General features: G+C 41.5%; 1 protein-coding gene across 1 annotated transcript in view; it reads right to left on the bottom strand.

Annotated features, from left to right (window-relative positions):
- Positions 1-645: 645 nt before the first annotated feature.
- ADTRP (androgen dependent TFPI regulating protein) overlaps positions 646-17,374 on the bottom strand; it is a 53,782-nt gene continuing 37,053 nt past the window's right edge. Inside the window, exons 5-6 of the mRNA XM_006138772.4 lie at positions 16,314-16,465; positions 646-1,541 (exon numbers count right to left, since the gene is read on the bottom strand). Of these exons, the coding sequence (XP_006138834.1) occupies positions 1,498-1,541; positions 16,314-16,465 (196 nt within the window). The 3' untranslated portion in view covers positions 646-1,497. The remainder of the gene's footprint in view (positions 1,542-16,313; positions 16,466-17,374) is intronic.

Raw genomic sequence — 17,374 nt, 5'->3', positions numbered from 1 at the left:
TTTTACTTTCTACAGTAAGTCTTCTCAATTTTTCCCTCATTTTTCTCCCTTAATTCACTGTACTTGTTTCTTTGGCCTGCCTTTCCCTTCAACTTTTCCAATGATTGCCTTTTCCCCATCTTCTAAATCACTCTATTCTTCTCCTGCGTTCTCTCCCTGTAGTTCAAGCAGAGAAAGAAAAACTATATTTCTCCCCTCCCCCACTAGACTTCAAAGTGAATTTGCAGGTAACTTGAAAATAGCTATGCTGCATGGGTCTCCTCATGGCTTTTAGGCATAAAATGCTGGGCAATTTAGTTATGTTAAGCTCCCAGTCTAAAGTGTTAGCAGGTGCTTAATATGTGAGAAGAGCACATGCATGTCCCTTTAGTTTTTGTGTATTACTCCCAAACAGCTAATCCATGGATGTTTCTCTTTTATGGCTGGTAAGATGTAGCAGCACTCCAATGATGCAAACAACATTCTAGTGGATTGAATGTGCTACAGTGCTGAGCTATTGGCATGTCAATGAAGTAGGAGTTACCTACTGAAGTACTGCCAGCTAGTTTAAAATCGTCATCTAAATGCATCATTAAAAGTACAGAGATACTCGTTTATGCTGACCATTAAAGTACACTTTCACTCCAGAATATATTTTTGTTTGTTTATTTGGATTTCAAAGCACCTTTCCAGTTAACAAAATGTTGAGGCTAGTAATAAAAATCAAACATATCAAGCAAGGTTAGTAAACATATGAATGTAATATAATTTTATTTCAGGCAGCTTTGTTTTAAACCATGCTTTCAATTAACATACTTTCTGTCAAAGCAATCATATGGTCAGTGTAATTACTTAGCTTATTTTTGCTTCAAGATTATCTGAAACCAAAAAAAAAAAAAAAGAAAAAGTGTCACGTTCTTGTTGAAAACTAAGAAGAATAGGTTATGCATATTAATATTCCAGAATGTTTCTGTTGCACAAATGGTAGCTTCATGGTGAATGGGCTGAGAAAACATTCTTAATAAGTCATTCATTAGTATAATTTATCTTTTTTTCAGTCTGGAAGTCATGGCAAGGTTGAAAAAATTATTATTCTTTTATTTTTCCATCTGGACTTCTAGAAAAACGTTGGTTGAGCCAAGCGAGTGCTGAGTAAAGATTGCTTGCTTTCAGAGGGCATTTAAAGATGTGGTCCAAGTCCCACTGCAAAATCATGAGGTAATTTATTTGCCCGTTACAAGTTTACCACAGACATATCCTCATATATGTTGTGCAAGGGATGAGAAATCTTGTGCACAGATGTATGCATTTCCTTATTCGTATCAGTTACTTTGTTTCACAACCAGGCTGTAAAATACTATTCTTTAATATTTTCCACCAGTTTTCATGGTGGTGATGACCAAATGGATTCACCAGAAGACAAAGTACGTAGAAGAAGGAGTTTCGTGGTGTTATTTCTTTTTCACTACTTCATGGTTTCAAAATTCATGGAAGGAGCACTCCTTTGAAAAGAAAGCTTCATTTGCCCTTTCTCTTGTATTCCAGTATTACTATTGAATCTCCTAGTCAGAGACAGAGGGGAACAAATTGCTAATTAAATGCACAAACATAAAAGTTCATTTATATGTGAAGCATGTTCAAATTATGATAGAACCACCCCTTCTGTCTCAACACCCGACTGATGTTGAGTAGAGATGGAATAAAGGTGAGATCTGAATTCTGCGTTTTGGACTGATCTTTGTTTTCAAGTGAAGCAGGAAGGCAAACTTGCCTAGGTTGTGCCTGGCACATGTTAGATTATTAGCCACTGAAGAAGAATTTGAAATGCACCATGGGCCAAGCCCAGGTGCCACTGAAAATAACAAGTGTTATAAAAACAATAAAAAAGGACAGAATATTTTAATTGGATAATAGAATATTTTAAGTTATTTTAAAAATCAAGTACTCCTGCCTGGACTTTGGAGTCCAAACATTATCTTCTCTCTCCTCCATTCTCTATGTCCCAGCCTGACACTTGCTGCTAGCCAGTTGGCAATTCACTCTGTTTGCCTTCTAGTTGCACTGCATGTCCAGTAACCAGCAATGATTAATGTTGGTCTTGGCAAGTTTTTGAAGCTTACTTGCAGTATGGCAAAATGCTCTACAGCTTTACAGATGGAAATGAAGTGAGTACATCACATTATAGTGAAAAATGAGAAGAAAGTGTGCACACCCTGTTAAGGCTGTTTCATTGTGTCATTAAATCAAACTACCCAATGGCATGTGAAAGTTATCAGACTGTCCAATGGCATGAGAAAGTTTAATGACATATTTATATTTATTATGCCCGAAATAATCAGTTGTATTCCACTAAACATGTATTACAGAATGGTCAAAACAAAGAACAATACAATGTAACTACTATGGGAAAACAGTTAATATGGAAAAGAGCTTTTTCCCCCTCTAATGAAGTCAGAGACATGAGAATGCTGGGTAAACCAAAGCAATTGCCAATTGAGATGATGGTCTGAAGTGACCAAACTGTTACAAGCCTTCCCATCTACACGCTCTTCCTGCCCCTTATCCTTTGCTGTTACCAATAATCCTCCTGCTTACTGAGAACATTTTAGAGGACATAGTAGCCCGCTCCCCTAACCTCCAAAAGCATCGTTCAGGGGAGACCCTGAAACTCTTCCTCCAACATTAGTACTGGATTTAATTGCTGCCCCTTTTAAGCATCCCTTGTAGAATTACACCAGATTGCATAACATGCAGGAATCAGTCTGACACCCAGCAGCATTACTTGCATAGTTATTAAATATCCTAGCAGAACAGCCATATTAGACTGACCAGTGTGAACATGTGTCTTATGGATAGGAAAAGGAGGTACTTTTACAATAGTGGTAATGTACCTTTCTTGTGGATAGTCACCAGTCAGGGACAGTATGGGTTTACTTCAGTGCAAGAGGAGGGGCATTGATGACTGCTTGAAGTCTGTTCCTTCTCAGGCTACATCTACATTGCAGGCTTTTTGCGCAAGAACAGTTGTTCTGGTGCAAAAACTTGCAGAGCGTCAACACTGCACGCACGTTCTTGAGCAAGTAAATTTACAGTACAGCATTGGAAAACAGAGATTCTTCCAGAAGAGTTATTCCTCTCCCCACGAGGAATAAGCCCTCTTGTGCAAGAGCTCTTCCAGAAGAAGGCAGTGTAGACAGGCAACATGAATTTCTTGCACAAGAAACCCCTATGGCTAAAATGGCCATCAGAGCTTTCTTGCGCAAGAGAGCATCCACACTGCCCTGGAAGCTCTTGCGCAAAAGCACATCTCTTGTGCAAAAGCGCATGGCAGTCTGGACATGCTCTTGTGGAAGACCTTTTGCACAAGACCTCTTATGCAAAACTGTTCTTACACAAGAAGCCTGCAGTGTAGACATAGCCTATGTGTCTATGATTCTACATGCTGGCTGTTGTGTATTTCTATGATTGGCTTTTGCTGATGGAATCATGCTTGCTTGCTCATGTATTTGTGATTATGTTGCTCTCTACTGCATGGCAAGTAAAAAGGTGATAAGTCCTCTTAACACTGTCAGGTGATGAAAATTCTCTAGAGATACAGGTTTGTCTTTCAACAATAAAAGACCCAGATTCCTGAACCCCAGTGGTCTTTGGTGGTTTGACTGGCAAATATGAAGAATCTACAGAGACAAACTATTTACACAACTATGACTGACAGACAAGACAGAGTAGAGAATTCCTGAAACTTGGAGTCTTTTTTCCTACTGCAGAAGTATAGAGGTTGTGGAAATTAAAGTTATTTTATTAATGGTAATGAGGATACATTGCTTATTTACTCTTCAAACATAAAGAGAACAGAAGTGGAGGTATTTTCTAGAAAGAAGGGTCTTTTTAAAAGAAAATCTTTGAAAAATAAAAGCAGCCACATGAAAAAACTCTGGACTGTAATAAAGAAAAGTGAAACTGGGATTTAGAGTGTTAGTTTCTCAGAGAACACAGCTGTTTTATAGTTTATGTAAAAATTGACTTTCTGATGAAGTCCACTCCAGGATAATGCTAAGATTCATTTCCTACCTACCTCCAGGGAGTTCACATACTTTTAGTTTATCATCGTAGGTACTGCACTCTCAATTCAGCTGCAGTTCAAGGGAAAAGCAGCCACTAAAAAGCTGCAAGCTTGCATCCCTAAGTTACACTACCACTTTTTAATTGCACTAATGTATGTCTTGCCATTGTGGCTGGGTTTCCTAATAGTTCACCACCGTGTATTAAGGAAATTTGGCTTTACAAGCTGAGGAATGCAATAGCTCCCATAAAATGTGCCGTCCCTAAACTTTTAATAAATGTCTATAAAGTATTGTGCATACCCTACAAACTCTACTGCACCAAAAGAATGTTAGGATTATGATGTAAAGGACTCCAAAGGCGGGAAATGCCAATGCGAGGGTACGTCTAAACTACATGGCTCCGTCGATGGAGCCATGTAGATTTGTTTGTTTGGCAAAGGGAAATGAAGCCGCGATTTAAATAATCGCGGCTTCATTTAAATTTAAATGGATGCCCCGCTCGGCCGATCAGCTGTTTGTCGGCAGATCGGGGCAGTCTGGACGCTCCCCTGCCGACATGAAAGCCCTTTATCGACCTCCCCGGTAAACCTCATCCTATGAGGCATAACGGGGAGGTCGATAAAGGGCTTTCAGGTCGGCGCGGGAGCGTCCAGACTAGCACGCTGAGCCGACAAACAGCTGATCAGCTGTTTGTCGGCTCAGCACAGCAGCCATTTAAATTTAAATGAAGCCACGATTATTTAAATCGCGGCTTCATTTCCCTTTGCCGATCACCCTAATTTACATGGCTCCATCGATGGAGCCATGTAGTTTAGACACACCCTGAAGGTTGTCTGTGTAACCATAACTCTTCCCCTTTGTATGAATGCATTATAATACTGCCTTTAATTCAATGAGCACATGCTATTCCATCCTGCATGTCTCATGTCATTTAGTGAATAAACACAAAGAACAGAGTTAAAAATTATGATGGTGACCTTAATTTTGTCCTGTCCTGACTTTTGAGTGTTTTACTCTGCAACTATAATTATTTTAATATAATGTTTGTATTCCTTTTAGGATTTTTTTTTAGAAAAATGAACAAAACTTCCATCTGTCCAACTGCTTGTTACAAAGAAGTAGAACAGGCTATGTTCCATAGCATTCAGTCAATGAGGCAGGAGCCCTTGCTTTAATCAATATCTGCCTTCTTCCATACAATGCAGAAACGTATGACTTCTTCAGAAGTCTGTTCCTTTCCAAACATATCCTCACCTGCCAGTCATATTCTCTGTTACAGATCATGTTTCATAAGCTTTGGCATTTTAAAATTTGTTGGTAACTTTCTTTTTTTATGCACAAATCATATTTCAGTTAAAAATTCCACTCGGTTTCTGCAGGCATGAAGGTGTGCTATCAGTGGCATGCTGGAATATTCTGGAATAAATCAAAATTTCTGCATGTGTGAAAAGAAGGGATTTTTAAGCACTTATAATTTTCTCAAACTCAAATCTGATTTTTCATTTGACCAATGAAAGACGCAACTGCAAGCAAAGGATTATGACCCTGCTAAATGAAATGTTTCAAACACTAATCACTGATGCAAAAACAAACACAGCAGTTGCAAAAACCTTTTTCTAGCAACACAAGGGTGTTTTCTCTTCAACAAGAATTGCTCAAAAGGAAAAAAAGAGCTCTTTCTATTACTTTTTTTTCTGTCCAACTGACAATAATCACACCACAGATCAGCCAGAATGGTAATATTTGACAAAATTATAAGCGTCTGAAAGTGTTGGTTCTGAACAAAATTTCATCAGCGTGCTTAACTATAGGCATTACTTTGTGTTCCACATGTAATTAAACTGCATGAAGATTTAATCTAGTATAACTAGTTTATAGGTACTCAGGATCACACTAACAACCTGTACATACTAACAACCTGAGCCTCCACATTGTTTTTTGTGGGTAGATGCTTGCCCCATGCAGAGCCCCCATCAGTGGGCTTGCAGGACTGGGTTCAGTATTTTCTCTACCACATTGGACTTTTGGTCCTTTAAGTCAATAGTCTGCCTTTGGCACTGAAGAGGATTTTTTAAAATTGCTTAATGTATCTAAGACAAGAATTCTGTTGTGCAGGCTAGGGAAGGATTATCCTTCTTGAGAACTGGTGACTAGCCTTACCACTCCAGGGGTGTGTCTAGACTACATGCCTCCTTCGACGGAGGCATGTAGATTAGCCAGATCGGAAGAGGGAAATGAAGCCGCGATTAAAATAATCGCGGCTTCATTTAAATTTAAATGGCTGCCCCGATCTGCCGATCAGCTGTTTGTCGGCAGATCGGGGGAGTCTGGACGCGATGCCCCGACAAAGAAGCCTTTCTTCATCGACACAGGTAAGCCTGGTTTCACGAGGCTTACCTGTGTCGATGAAGAAAGGCTTCTTTGTCGGGGCATCGCGTCCAGACTCCCCCGATCTGCCGACAAACAGCTGATCGGCAGATCGGGGCAGCCATTTAAATTTAAATGAAGCCGCGATTATTTTAATCGCGGCTTCATTTCCCTCTTCCGATCTGGCTAATCTACATGCCTCCGTCGAAGGAGGCATGTAGTCTAGACACACCCCAGGTCTGACATTTGGAGGCATGCCAAAACTCATGAATCTGATTCATAATGATCAGTGTTTGACAGGCTGTCATGCGAGTTCCAGAGCTTTCACAAGCACACGCCCTGTATTGTTTGTGGTTCATTGTGGACTGGACAGGGCACTAGTGTGGTCCAGGTGGCAGCGAGGGCTGAATGTTCCTAGCTCTGCCCCTTCTGCCCAGCCCAAAGCCGAGTGCTACCATATTGCCCAGGATCTGGCAAATTCTGTTGCCAGGCCTGGGTACCACAGTCTGTGAAGATAATTTAATCCCCACAACATGAAGAGTCTGGTGGGGAGCAGGAACTTGCATAGTACTGAACCCCCCCTCTGAATAAATATACATTGACAACTACCAAGCAAATACAGGCAGTCCCCGGGTTACGTACAAGATAGGGACTGTAGGTTTGTTCTTAAGTTGAATCTGTATGTAAGTTGGAACTGGCGTCAGCCGCTGCTGAAACTGATCAGTTTCAACCGCGGCTGAATCTGGATGCCAGTTCTGACTTACATACAGATTCAACTTAAGAAACCCAGGCGTCCCCAAGTCAGCTGCTGCTAAAACTGATCAGCGGCTGATTCCAGGAAGCCTGGGGCAGAGCAACTCTGCCTCGGGCTTCCTGTAATCAGCCGCTGGTCAGTTTCAGCAGCGGCTGACTTGGGGACGCCTGGGGCAGAGCAGCTAGGGTGCTGCTGGGTTGCTCCAGTAGCGCGGCTCCTCGCCGCTACTGGAGCAACCCAGCAGCACCCCAGCTGCTCTGCCCCAGGTGTCCTGATTCAGCCACTGCTGAAACTGACCAGCAGCGGCTGAATCAGGACGCCTGGGGCAGAGCAGCTGGGGTGCTGCCGGGTTGGTCCGGAGCGGCGCTGCGGGACCAACCCGGCAGACCCCAGCTGCTCTACCCCAGGAGTAGGCAAGAAAAGCCTGGTCTTCTGGGGGGGGGGGCACTAGCTGCACCCCCCCTCCCCCAGCAGACCAGGGAGACGGGGGTGGCGGGACCGCCCAAGTCCTCCATGGCTTTGCTCCGTCTCCCTGGTCTCCGTCTCCCAGGTGGCGGCTTTGCTCTGGTGTCCCTGGTCTGCTGGGGGGGGGGGGGGGGTCCAGCGGCTTTGCTGGATCCCCCCCCCCCAGCAGACCAGGGAGACCAGGAGAAGCTTTTCTTGCCCCGGAGGACATGAGTGGCGACCCGCCGCCCGTGAGCTCCGGGGCGAGAAAAGCCACGTTCGTAAGTGCGGATCCGACATAAGTCGGATCCGCGTAAGTCGGGGACTGCCTGTATATATCCTATGTATGTTAGACAATTTACCCACCACCCCAATCCATGCCTGAAGTACTTCATTCCAGACCCTTAACCCTCAGGGAGTTAGAAATAGTCCCTTACCCCAGAATAAATCACACCTGTGTGTTTACAGGCTGGCTGATCACAGAGAACTCTTAGTTCTTTCCTACATGCCTAGTATAACTTTCCTTTTTCTAAAGACAAGGGGTGGGGAGGCAATATTTTTTATGCATGTCCCCTAGATGGACCATGCAGAGCAGTCCTTCTAGGTCTGCAAAGCCACTCAGAGTATCACAGCTGAATACAAAGGTGGAACATTGTTGACATGTTCCCTCTTTTGGCAGAAATTGCCCTATATTAACCTACATGTTATTTTATATCATTTAGTCTCATGCCTTAATCCAGGCTAATTAAATCACTTAGGAAGCAACTTTTGTTCTCCTTTAGTTAGATGCCTCCTTTCCCAGTGAGTTCTCTACCTGGGGGGCTAGGTCTTTAAACCCTAGAGAAGCAGTTTGCTGCAGGCCTATATGGAGGGCATTTCACAAGCAACTACAGTTGACTGCTACAGGCTGCAGCTTCTTCTTCTGCAACCAAGTGTTTGATCTTTTTTTTTCTTAGTGTGTGAAGTTTGCCTCATTCTTTCAGGGTAGATATAAGCCACTTGTCAGTTTTATATGAACTTACCAGACACTTTTTGGATTTAAAGACCCCAGCTGTTTTGCATAGCTTCTCCCTAATACATGCATTTAAATCTCTTGCAAAGTAGCTATCTGGTGATAGCCAGTAAGGCAACAGGCATCCCAGATAGGTCCTACTCACATCCAGCTCAAAGTGGTGAAGTAAAGGAGATAGAAAAGGGTTTGAATGTCTGCTAAAGGAGAAAAAAAAAGAATCAGCCATTTCTCCAAATGTTCAGATGTAGTCCCTGCTCTAGTCTACACCAGAACCTCAAATCATAATCCCCTCCTCATTGTTTTATGGGGATGTTTGGATTCAAGGACTTTGATATGACCCACTTTGGGGGTGGGGGGTGTCTCAAGTTCTGTTGGGAACAATACCTGGAGAGCATTTTTTGTTCTGTTTTGGGGTTCCTCTTTCAGTTTGAATGGTGGATATTTTCTACCTATCAGAAATGGCTCACACTTCACTTTTGGACCCACAGATCCATGGCTCAGGTTCTCAGTTGGTGTAAATGGTTACCCAGTATGGGATGTCCACATTATTCAATAATATTAGAAACTTTTGGCATTTCTTAAGAAAATATTAGTACTATTTTCTGTATCTTTCTACCTGTATATGTGGGTTGCCTTGACTTGGCTACTTTGAATCTAAGGGAAAGCAAAATGGAAAATAACATACTTTTAAGACCTCAAATGCTGCATAAAAGAGTTTGTCTATAAAAATAATAAAAAAATGTTAACTCTTGGCTCTCCAGATGTAGAAAAACATGTTATGTTATTATATAATCAGAGCTGAAGATGCAGGCTCAAACATGGTACAATATCCTTTTCTCTGCTGTGGAGCACAAGGTATTGAACTTTAACAAAGGTTGAATATAGTCATTCCTGGATTCTGGAATAATTTTGGGGGAAACCTGCATATTTTGTGAGGAAAGAGGAAATATTTGTGGCCAATGCTTGCTTTATTTATTTATTTATTTATTTATTTTTAAGAAAAGCTGCGGTTGCTTAAAGCTACTCACAGGTTAGAATTGCAATTAGTTCTGGGGTAAATGGATAAGTGAGTTGAGTACCCTAATTAAAGGTCTGTGTCAAATGCTGTTCATCACATGCAGTGGGCATGATGATTAGGAGTCATTAAAGTTTTATATTGCAACATTTGTTGACAGAAAACTGGGGTGTTCACACAATGAAAATTTTCATGGTAGGCGGTAGGTTTTTTTTTTTTTTTTTTAAATCCATCATAAAATTAAATAATTTTGGCTTCTCAACCAAAAATCAAACATTTCCACAAAGAAACTGTCATTTCCGCAGAGAAATAGGTCATTTCAAATAGAGGTATATTTATATATTATTGTGTATGTTGGCTAGTTGTACAGCTTTGCTGAGTCTCTGCACAGAGGAGAGTTATTACTGACATACTGAGCTACTGATCTGAATAAAAGAGGAGTTCAGAGTAAGGGGTAGTTGTGAAGATAATGGCTGAGAAGATCTGTCTCAAAGAGAGATAAAACAAAGAGATTAGGTTAAATGGCCAGTGATGAGGGAGAGGGGGGGAATCATAAGGAAAAAGCAAGCCAAGAGGGAGGAGGATAGTCTGATTAGGAAGGGCCAGAAACCCAGAGCTGACAAGCACCTGCAGATGAAGGGGTTAACTAATGTCTTCAGTACCTTGGCAGGTATTGGGTGGTCAGCCAATAACAATGCAGATAGGAATTTCAAACTGGGAAAGAGGAGTTTTTATCTTTCCCTCCTTTGTCTGAGAGCAGACTGGTTTCTTCCAAGACTGTGGGAGGTAGGAGGCACTTTTCTCTCCAAGAACAGACTTCCTACAATGTGTAAGTAGGGCAAAGTTTTGATAGTCTGTCAGGATTTTGTTGTTTTCCTGGTTTGGGAATTTGGAACTAATGTCTGAGATGGTAATTGTGTTTTCTCTCTTTTGTAACTAAAGTTTTAGACCAGGGAGTCCCCCTGAGAAAGAGCCACTAATTGATCTAGGTACTATCTAGCCACTTTACTATGCTTGCAACTCTAGCTTTGTTTTGATAATAAAAGTTTATTTCTTTTTTCTAATTAATCGGAATTGATTGATTGTTGTGTCCTTTGACTCAGTGCCTAGTTATAAGGGCAGAGTCTATTGTTGTCTGTGAATCCTCTCTGGTTTTCTCAACTCTAAGGAAAATGAAGGTTGGGGCAGGGGAGAGTTTTACATTAGGGAGAAGGTTTTCCAAGTGATCTCTTCCCTGGTTTTCTTGGAATTACTTGGGTGGTGGCAGCAAATTTCCCTAAATCCAGGTATTAGGATTTTGGGGGGAAGCTTTTTGTACTAGACCCTGTAAAGGCAAGGATTTGGAGTGCTCTTGTAGGCCTCCACTTCTGCATTTGTTGTGCGAAAGTGGGGAACAGCCTTGACAGGCACCAAGGCTGTATATGGTCATTAAAGGAGAAAGAGAGAGAGATGGGACTCTGAGAAGCAGCCTGCAGGACAGACACAGATTTTGAAGGACGTACACGTACATAGTATTCTGTTTTTACTCAGCAGTACCTATGAGGCTTAAACTGTACTACAGGTTGAAGCTCTCTAGTCCAGCACCCTCAGAACCTGACTGGTGCCGAATCAGAGAATTTGCCAGACCATGTGCGGTCAGTATTGTCTAGCACAGGGGTGAGCAATTTTGGTCTGGGGGGGTGGGGTAGCCCCGCGCCCTTCCTTTTAGGCCCCGCCCCTTCAGGGGTGGCCCTGGGCTACTTCAAAAAATGTCAAAGTGGCCCCTGGGGAAAAATTATTGCCCACACCGGTCTAGCAGCACTACCGACACTTGCACAGTTAGGGGTAAAGCAGAACTAAATAACAGCACAGAACACTGTGCGCCAGGACTGGTGGCTGTAAACTAACTTTATGGGGCCTTGGGAAACTTGGCCACACCCATGATAAGTGGCCATACAGCTAACTAAAATCCAGTTGCTGGTGAGAAACGAGAGGGAGGAACAGGTACCTGCCCTGGAGCCATCAGTCCAAGGCATTGGACAAAACACTGTCCAGTACTACAAAGTGCCCTCCAGATATTATCTACAATGTGAAGAGAGTGGGAGTAGCTTTTAGTGAATGTCAGTAATGACAGCAGTAAGTGACTGGAAGGAAGACTAATTATCATTTAAAATTATTTCTATATTTGCCAACAGGATTCTAAGCATACCATACCATTATATTTTCCCATAACACGAAAGGTTAAATAGTGGCATTCAGCCACTCTTCCGCTGCGGGAGAAGAACAAAACAATAGCACTCTAATGGGAGTTCCAGAGTGGCATAGCAGTTCAGACAGACCTCCTCCTTCACCTTTAAGGGATGTGGAGCATTCACTCATCTTTGTGGCACACCATTTTGGTTGGCCAGCCCAGAGAAGTGTGACACTACAGCTGGGCATTCACTGGCCCCCTTCCCAGGCCCCATTGCACTGTCTTTGCTTGTGCTCTCAAAGGGCTCAGTCTGACCCTAAGTCTCCAAAAGTGTGTAGTCACAACAGCATTATTCCATACATGTTGAAAACTTCATTTAAACCAGTTAGATTTGCTCTGAAATGAGACTGAAGTGTGTATTTATACACCATCTCTTTTTTCCCTAGGAGGATCCAAAAATACTGTGATAGCTTAGCAAACTAATCTGAGGCCGAATCCATCAGTCTTTTTACATTTGCCAAATTCCCTCAGAGTTTAGTGAGACTTTTGTCCAGAACAAAGTGAACAAGAATGGAGGAAGTCTTTGCTCTTGCATATTATACTCTGTTGCATAAATAGCTTCCCTTGGACACTAACATGTAGCCATGTATAAAATGAAGCCAACAATCACTTAACTGTGTATGGCAAGGCTAGACAGTATTGTATTGTAAATACGGTAATTTTGAATATGAAGAACTGAACATGCATTTAAAATGATGAGCTGGGAAGAATGTAATTAAATAAACAGAAAAGAATATTAACCCAGGAGCAACACGCTGTACTTGTATGAGCAATGTCATAGGATCATTAATTATCACAAGAAGAGGCCATGATTTTATGTCTGATTTGAGGCATATAAACTATACAGTATGGTTCAGATCCTCACCTGGTGTAATTCAGTGGCATTCTGGTCACTTCAACGGTGCTACATTAGTTTACATCCGCTGAGGATCAAGCTGTGTATATAAAGTGCATTTATATATGTTTCCTGAGACATCCACCAGCATCTTCAAAGTAGTCATAGTCTGAACTTGTCCAAATTTCAGGGTATAGTTAAAGGGTGGACCTGGTGTCCTGGATTGTGTTTATCTCTGGCCAACAGACCTTAGTGAAATTGATTTCTTATTTTTAGCTGAATATATTTAGTCACTAGTTCCAAACACACACTGACTTGAATTTAATTTGATCGCTGGTTGATATGTTCCTTTTTCTTCAGTTACCATCTTTCACATCAAATCATTCGTATTCCACTTTCTTTAAAATATATATAGTCTCCAGTTGCTGTAACTGGCTTTTTTAGGTTAGGAAATAATGGCGAAACACACATGAAGTAGTGAAACATATTCATATGGCATGAAAAAGAAACCTATCCTGAGCTTGTTTCACAATCGATAAATGAATCAAAAGGCTTTCTTTGAGAGAGCGACTTGTTCTGCATGCTACTTTCAGAATGGAGTCACTTCTGGGGAGACCTAATAATCTGTAGTAAAAGATGGTAACAGGAACAGGAACTTGGAAATGGCAGAGATGCTCAATGACTTCTTTGTTTCGGTCTTCACTGAGAAGTCTGTAGGAATGCCTAACATAGTGAATGCTAGTGGGAAGGGGGTAGTTTTAGAAGGTAAAATAAAAAAAGAACAAATCAAAAATCACCTAGAAAAGTTAGATGCCTGCAAGTCACCACGGCCTGATGAAATGCATCCTAGAATACTCAAGGAGCTGATAGAGGAGGTATGTGAGCCTCTAGGTATCATCTTTGGAAAATCATGAGAGACAGGAGAGATTCCAGAGGACTGGAAATGGGCAAATATAGTGCCCATCTATAAAAAGGGAAACAAGAACAATCCAGGAAACTATAGACCAGTTAGTTTAACTTCTGTGCCAGGGAAGATAATGGAGCAAGTAATTAAAGAAATCATCTGTAAACACTTGGAAAGTGGCAAGGTGATAGGGAACAGCCAGCATGGATTTGTAAAGACCAAATCGTGTCAAACCAATCTGAAAGCTTTCTTTGATAGGATAACAAGTCTTATCAAGATAAGGGAGATAAGGGAGAAGCGGTGGATGTGGTATACCTAGACTTTAGTAAGGTGTTTGATACAGTCTCGCATGATATTCTTGTAAGTACAACTTAGATGGGGCTACTATAAAGTGGGTGCATAACTGGATGGATAACCGTACTCAGAGAGTAGTTATTAATGGGTTCACAATCCTGCTGGAAAGGCATAACAAGTGGGGTTCCGCAGGGGTCTGTTTTAGGACCGACTTTGTTCAATATCTTCATCAACGATTTAGATATTGGTATAGAAAGTACGCTTATTAAGTTTGCAGATGATACCAAGCTGGGAGGGTTTGCGACTAATCTGGAGGATAGGGTCATAATTCAAAATGACCTGGACAAATTAGAGAAATGGCCTGAGGTAAATAGGATGAAGTTTAATAAAGACAAATGCAAAGTGCTCCACTTAGGAAGGAACAATCAGTTTCACACATACAGAATGGGAAGCGACCATCTAAGAAGGAGTACAGCAGAAAGGGATATTGGGGCTATAGTGGACCACAAGTTGAATATGAGTCAGGAGTGTGATGCTGTTGCAAAGAAAGCAAACATGATTCTGGGATGCATCAACAGGTGTGTTGTGAGCAAGACACGAGAAGTCATTCTTCCGCTCTACTCTGTGCTGGTTAGGCCTCAGTTGGAGTATTGTGTTCAGTTCTAGGCACCGCATTTCAAGAAAGATGTGGAGAAATTGGAGAGGGTCCAGAGAAGAGCAGCGAGAATGATTAAAGGTCTAGAGAACACGACCTATGAGGAAAGACTGAAGGAATTGGGTTTGTTTAGTTTAGAAAAGAGAAGATTGAGGGGGGGACATGATAGCAGTTTTCAGATATCTAAAAGGGTGTTATAAGGAGGAGGGAGAAAACTTGTTCATCTTGGCCTCTGAGGATAGAATAAGAAGCAATGGGCTTAAAATGCAGCAAGGGAGGTTTAGGTTGGACATTAGGAAAAAGTTCCTAACTGTCAGGGTAGTCAAATACTGGAATAAATTGCCCAGGGAGGCTGTGGAATCTCCATCTCTGAAGATATTTAAGAGTAGGTAGATAAATGTCTATCAGGGATGGTCTAGACAGTATTTGGTCCTGCCATGAGGGCAGGGGACTAGACTCGATGACCTCTCGAGGTACCTTCCAGTCCTAGCATTCTACGATTCTGTGATTCTATGGTACAAAGTTTGTTGTTGGTACATCTTTCCAAGAAACAGAGGCATACTTGTTTAGAAACAGATATCCAGCTACTGCATCTTGTGGTGTTTGCAAACAAATTATATTCCTCATAGCAGAGATACCTGTGGCCTTTGATCACAGATTTGGAGCTAAATTCTTAGCTCGCTTACAACTCTGTAGTCCCTCTTGAATCAGTAGAAATACCTGGGTAGGTTTGAATGAAGGATCTGGCCTTTCATCTTTTTTTGTGTAGGTCTCGCTACAGCTACCTACACTAGTCTTCACCTGGTAAGTTTAAGCAAGAAAAGGCTATGGCCAAATTTTCAAACCTGGGTGCCTGTAGCATTCATCCTCTTTAGAGTTACTCAGCAACTGTGAAATTCAGTAATTTCTATTTAGGTGGATTTTAAGCCCTCTGATTGAAAACTTTTGGCCTGAGATTTTCATGAGTCTCCACAAGATCTCTTCTCCTGCCTCCTCCCAATGCTTGCAAAATTCCACCCTGGAAGAAATCACAAATTTTCCTACCTTTGTCCTGAGCAAAATATATACATTTCCTCCCAACAGAAACATCTTCACGTAAGAAACTATTTTTAGGGAGTGGGAAAAAGATGCAAAACCCGAGGGAAATTTTTTTTTCCCCTCAATGTATAATATAACTACCTAAAATAAAAATCAATTCTGTTATGTGGGTTTCTAAATTTTTTAAAATAAATATCTTGGCTCATGACACCAACTCGGGGCTGCAGAAGCAGAAAGCAGACATTGAATGGTTGGTTAAAGATCACAAACATGCCATCTATCATGTTCCCTTGACAGAAGCATTGATGCTTGCTTCTCAGGTCCACGAATGTCCATTTTCTTTCATCTGTAAACCCCTCATTAATGGCAGCCGTGCATAGTTGAATAATTTCTGCACATAGGTGCAAAGGTTTAGGCCAGAGGAATTTTGATTCTATGCATGATGGTATGAGAAGGGATCAGATTTGAATTATTGTGCTGGCAGAAGACCCTTCTCAAGTTACATTAGGGAAAACTGATGTATCGCATATTTTTTTCGGGGGGAGGGTGGTAGTATTGCTAAAAACTGGGGCACTCTCTTGGAGATAAAACATCTGCTTTGTGCATGACTCCCCTTTAGACAGGCACACAAACACCACTCTGTTATTTGATCAGCTTTCACTCTCAAAGCACATTTCAATATTTCCTTTGATTACACATGGAAAAATCAAAAGTGAACTGACCCCAAATCATACGGTTGAGAAACTCTCCGGTGTTGTAGATCCAGACAATGAGCACAAGGCTACTGCAGAAAAAGGCCGCTAGACCCATTGGGCTGAAAAAGGTGAAGAGAGGATATACCCACTCTCCAGTCACAGAGTAAATCCACAGGACCCTAGACAAGGAGATAAATGGTTTTTGGTTAGGATATTCAGTTAGAAGAAGAATTTAAAGATTTCCCATCCAGGAAGGAATATGTTATCACAACTGTCATAATCAAGAATAAAACATTTAATTAGTGATATACTGGATCTTTACTGATCAGTTAGAAGACAGGGCTCTTTTCTCTTAAGTACACATGCCATTCAGCATGCATTAGAAGACATGCAATATTCTACCACAACTAGCTTGGTTCGATCATGACTAACTTCAGTGACTATAGTGATATTTAAGTAACTGAGGTAAGTCTCCACATTTGAGAAATATGGACATTTAACTATAATGTACTTAACTATATTGTAGAACAGCAAATAAGCTTTTATATGCAGCAAATAAGCTTTTATATGCATCTTTTTCCAAATGGTTGCCTTCGTTTTTCATCATCCACCAAGACTGCACCTTGGCAGAGGCAAATGCTTTTTCTTGTCTTTCTCTCCCTTCTGCAGTGACCAGCCCCATCAGTGAGTTGCTGATGACCTGGTTCCACTAAGGGGGCAAAGATCCCCAGCACCTCTTCCCTTTGTCCCATCGAGAAAAGGAAGGAAGAGCAATGTAGCTATGTAGCAGGGGATGTGGTGGCATTGTCCTCTCCTGCCCTTTCTTGGGTTGTTTGTAGAGCTTCATTCTATCCTGCTTCTTGTTCCCTAAGTCCCATTTACATATTGCTATGGTTATCAGTTAATCTCTGTTATTTGCATACTGTGACTTCCATTGGTCAAAAGAGTCTTGAAACTAATTTTTTGATAAATCATGGTTGAACTTTTTTTTAACAATACAACACATCAGTAGATAAGTGCTATTCAAATGGCCCCTGACTCATCCAAATTGGATTAGAACTACAAATGTAGTGCCTTGAAAAGATGGG

This window comes from Pelodiscus sinensis, chromosome 2, assembly GCF_049634645.1.
Source record: "Pelodiscus sinensis isolate JC-2024 chromosome 2, ASM4963464v1, whole genome shotgun sequence".
NCBI classification, from domain to species: Eukaryota; Metazoa; Chordata; order Testudines; family Trionychidae; genus Pelodiscus; species Pelodiscus sinensis.
Note: the sequence above shows the minus strand (reverse complement) of the source record. Positions and strands in the feature narration are given on the sequence as shown.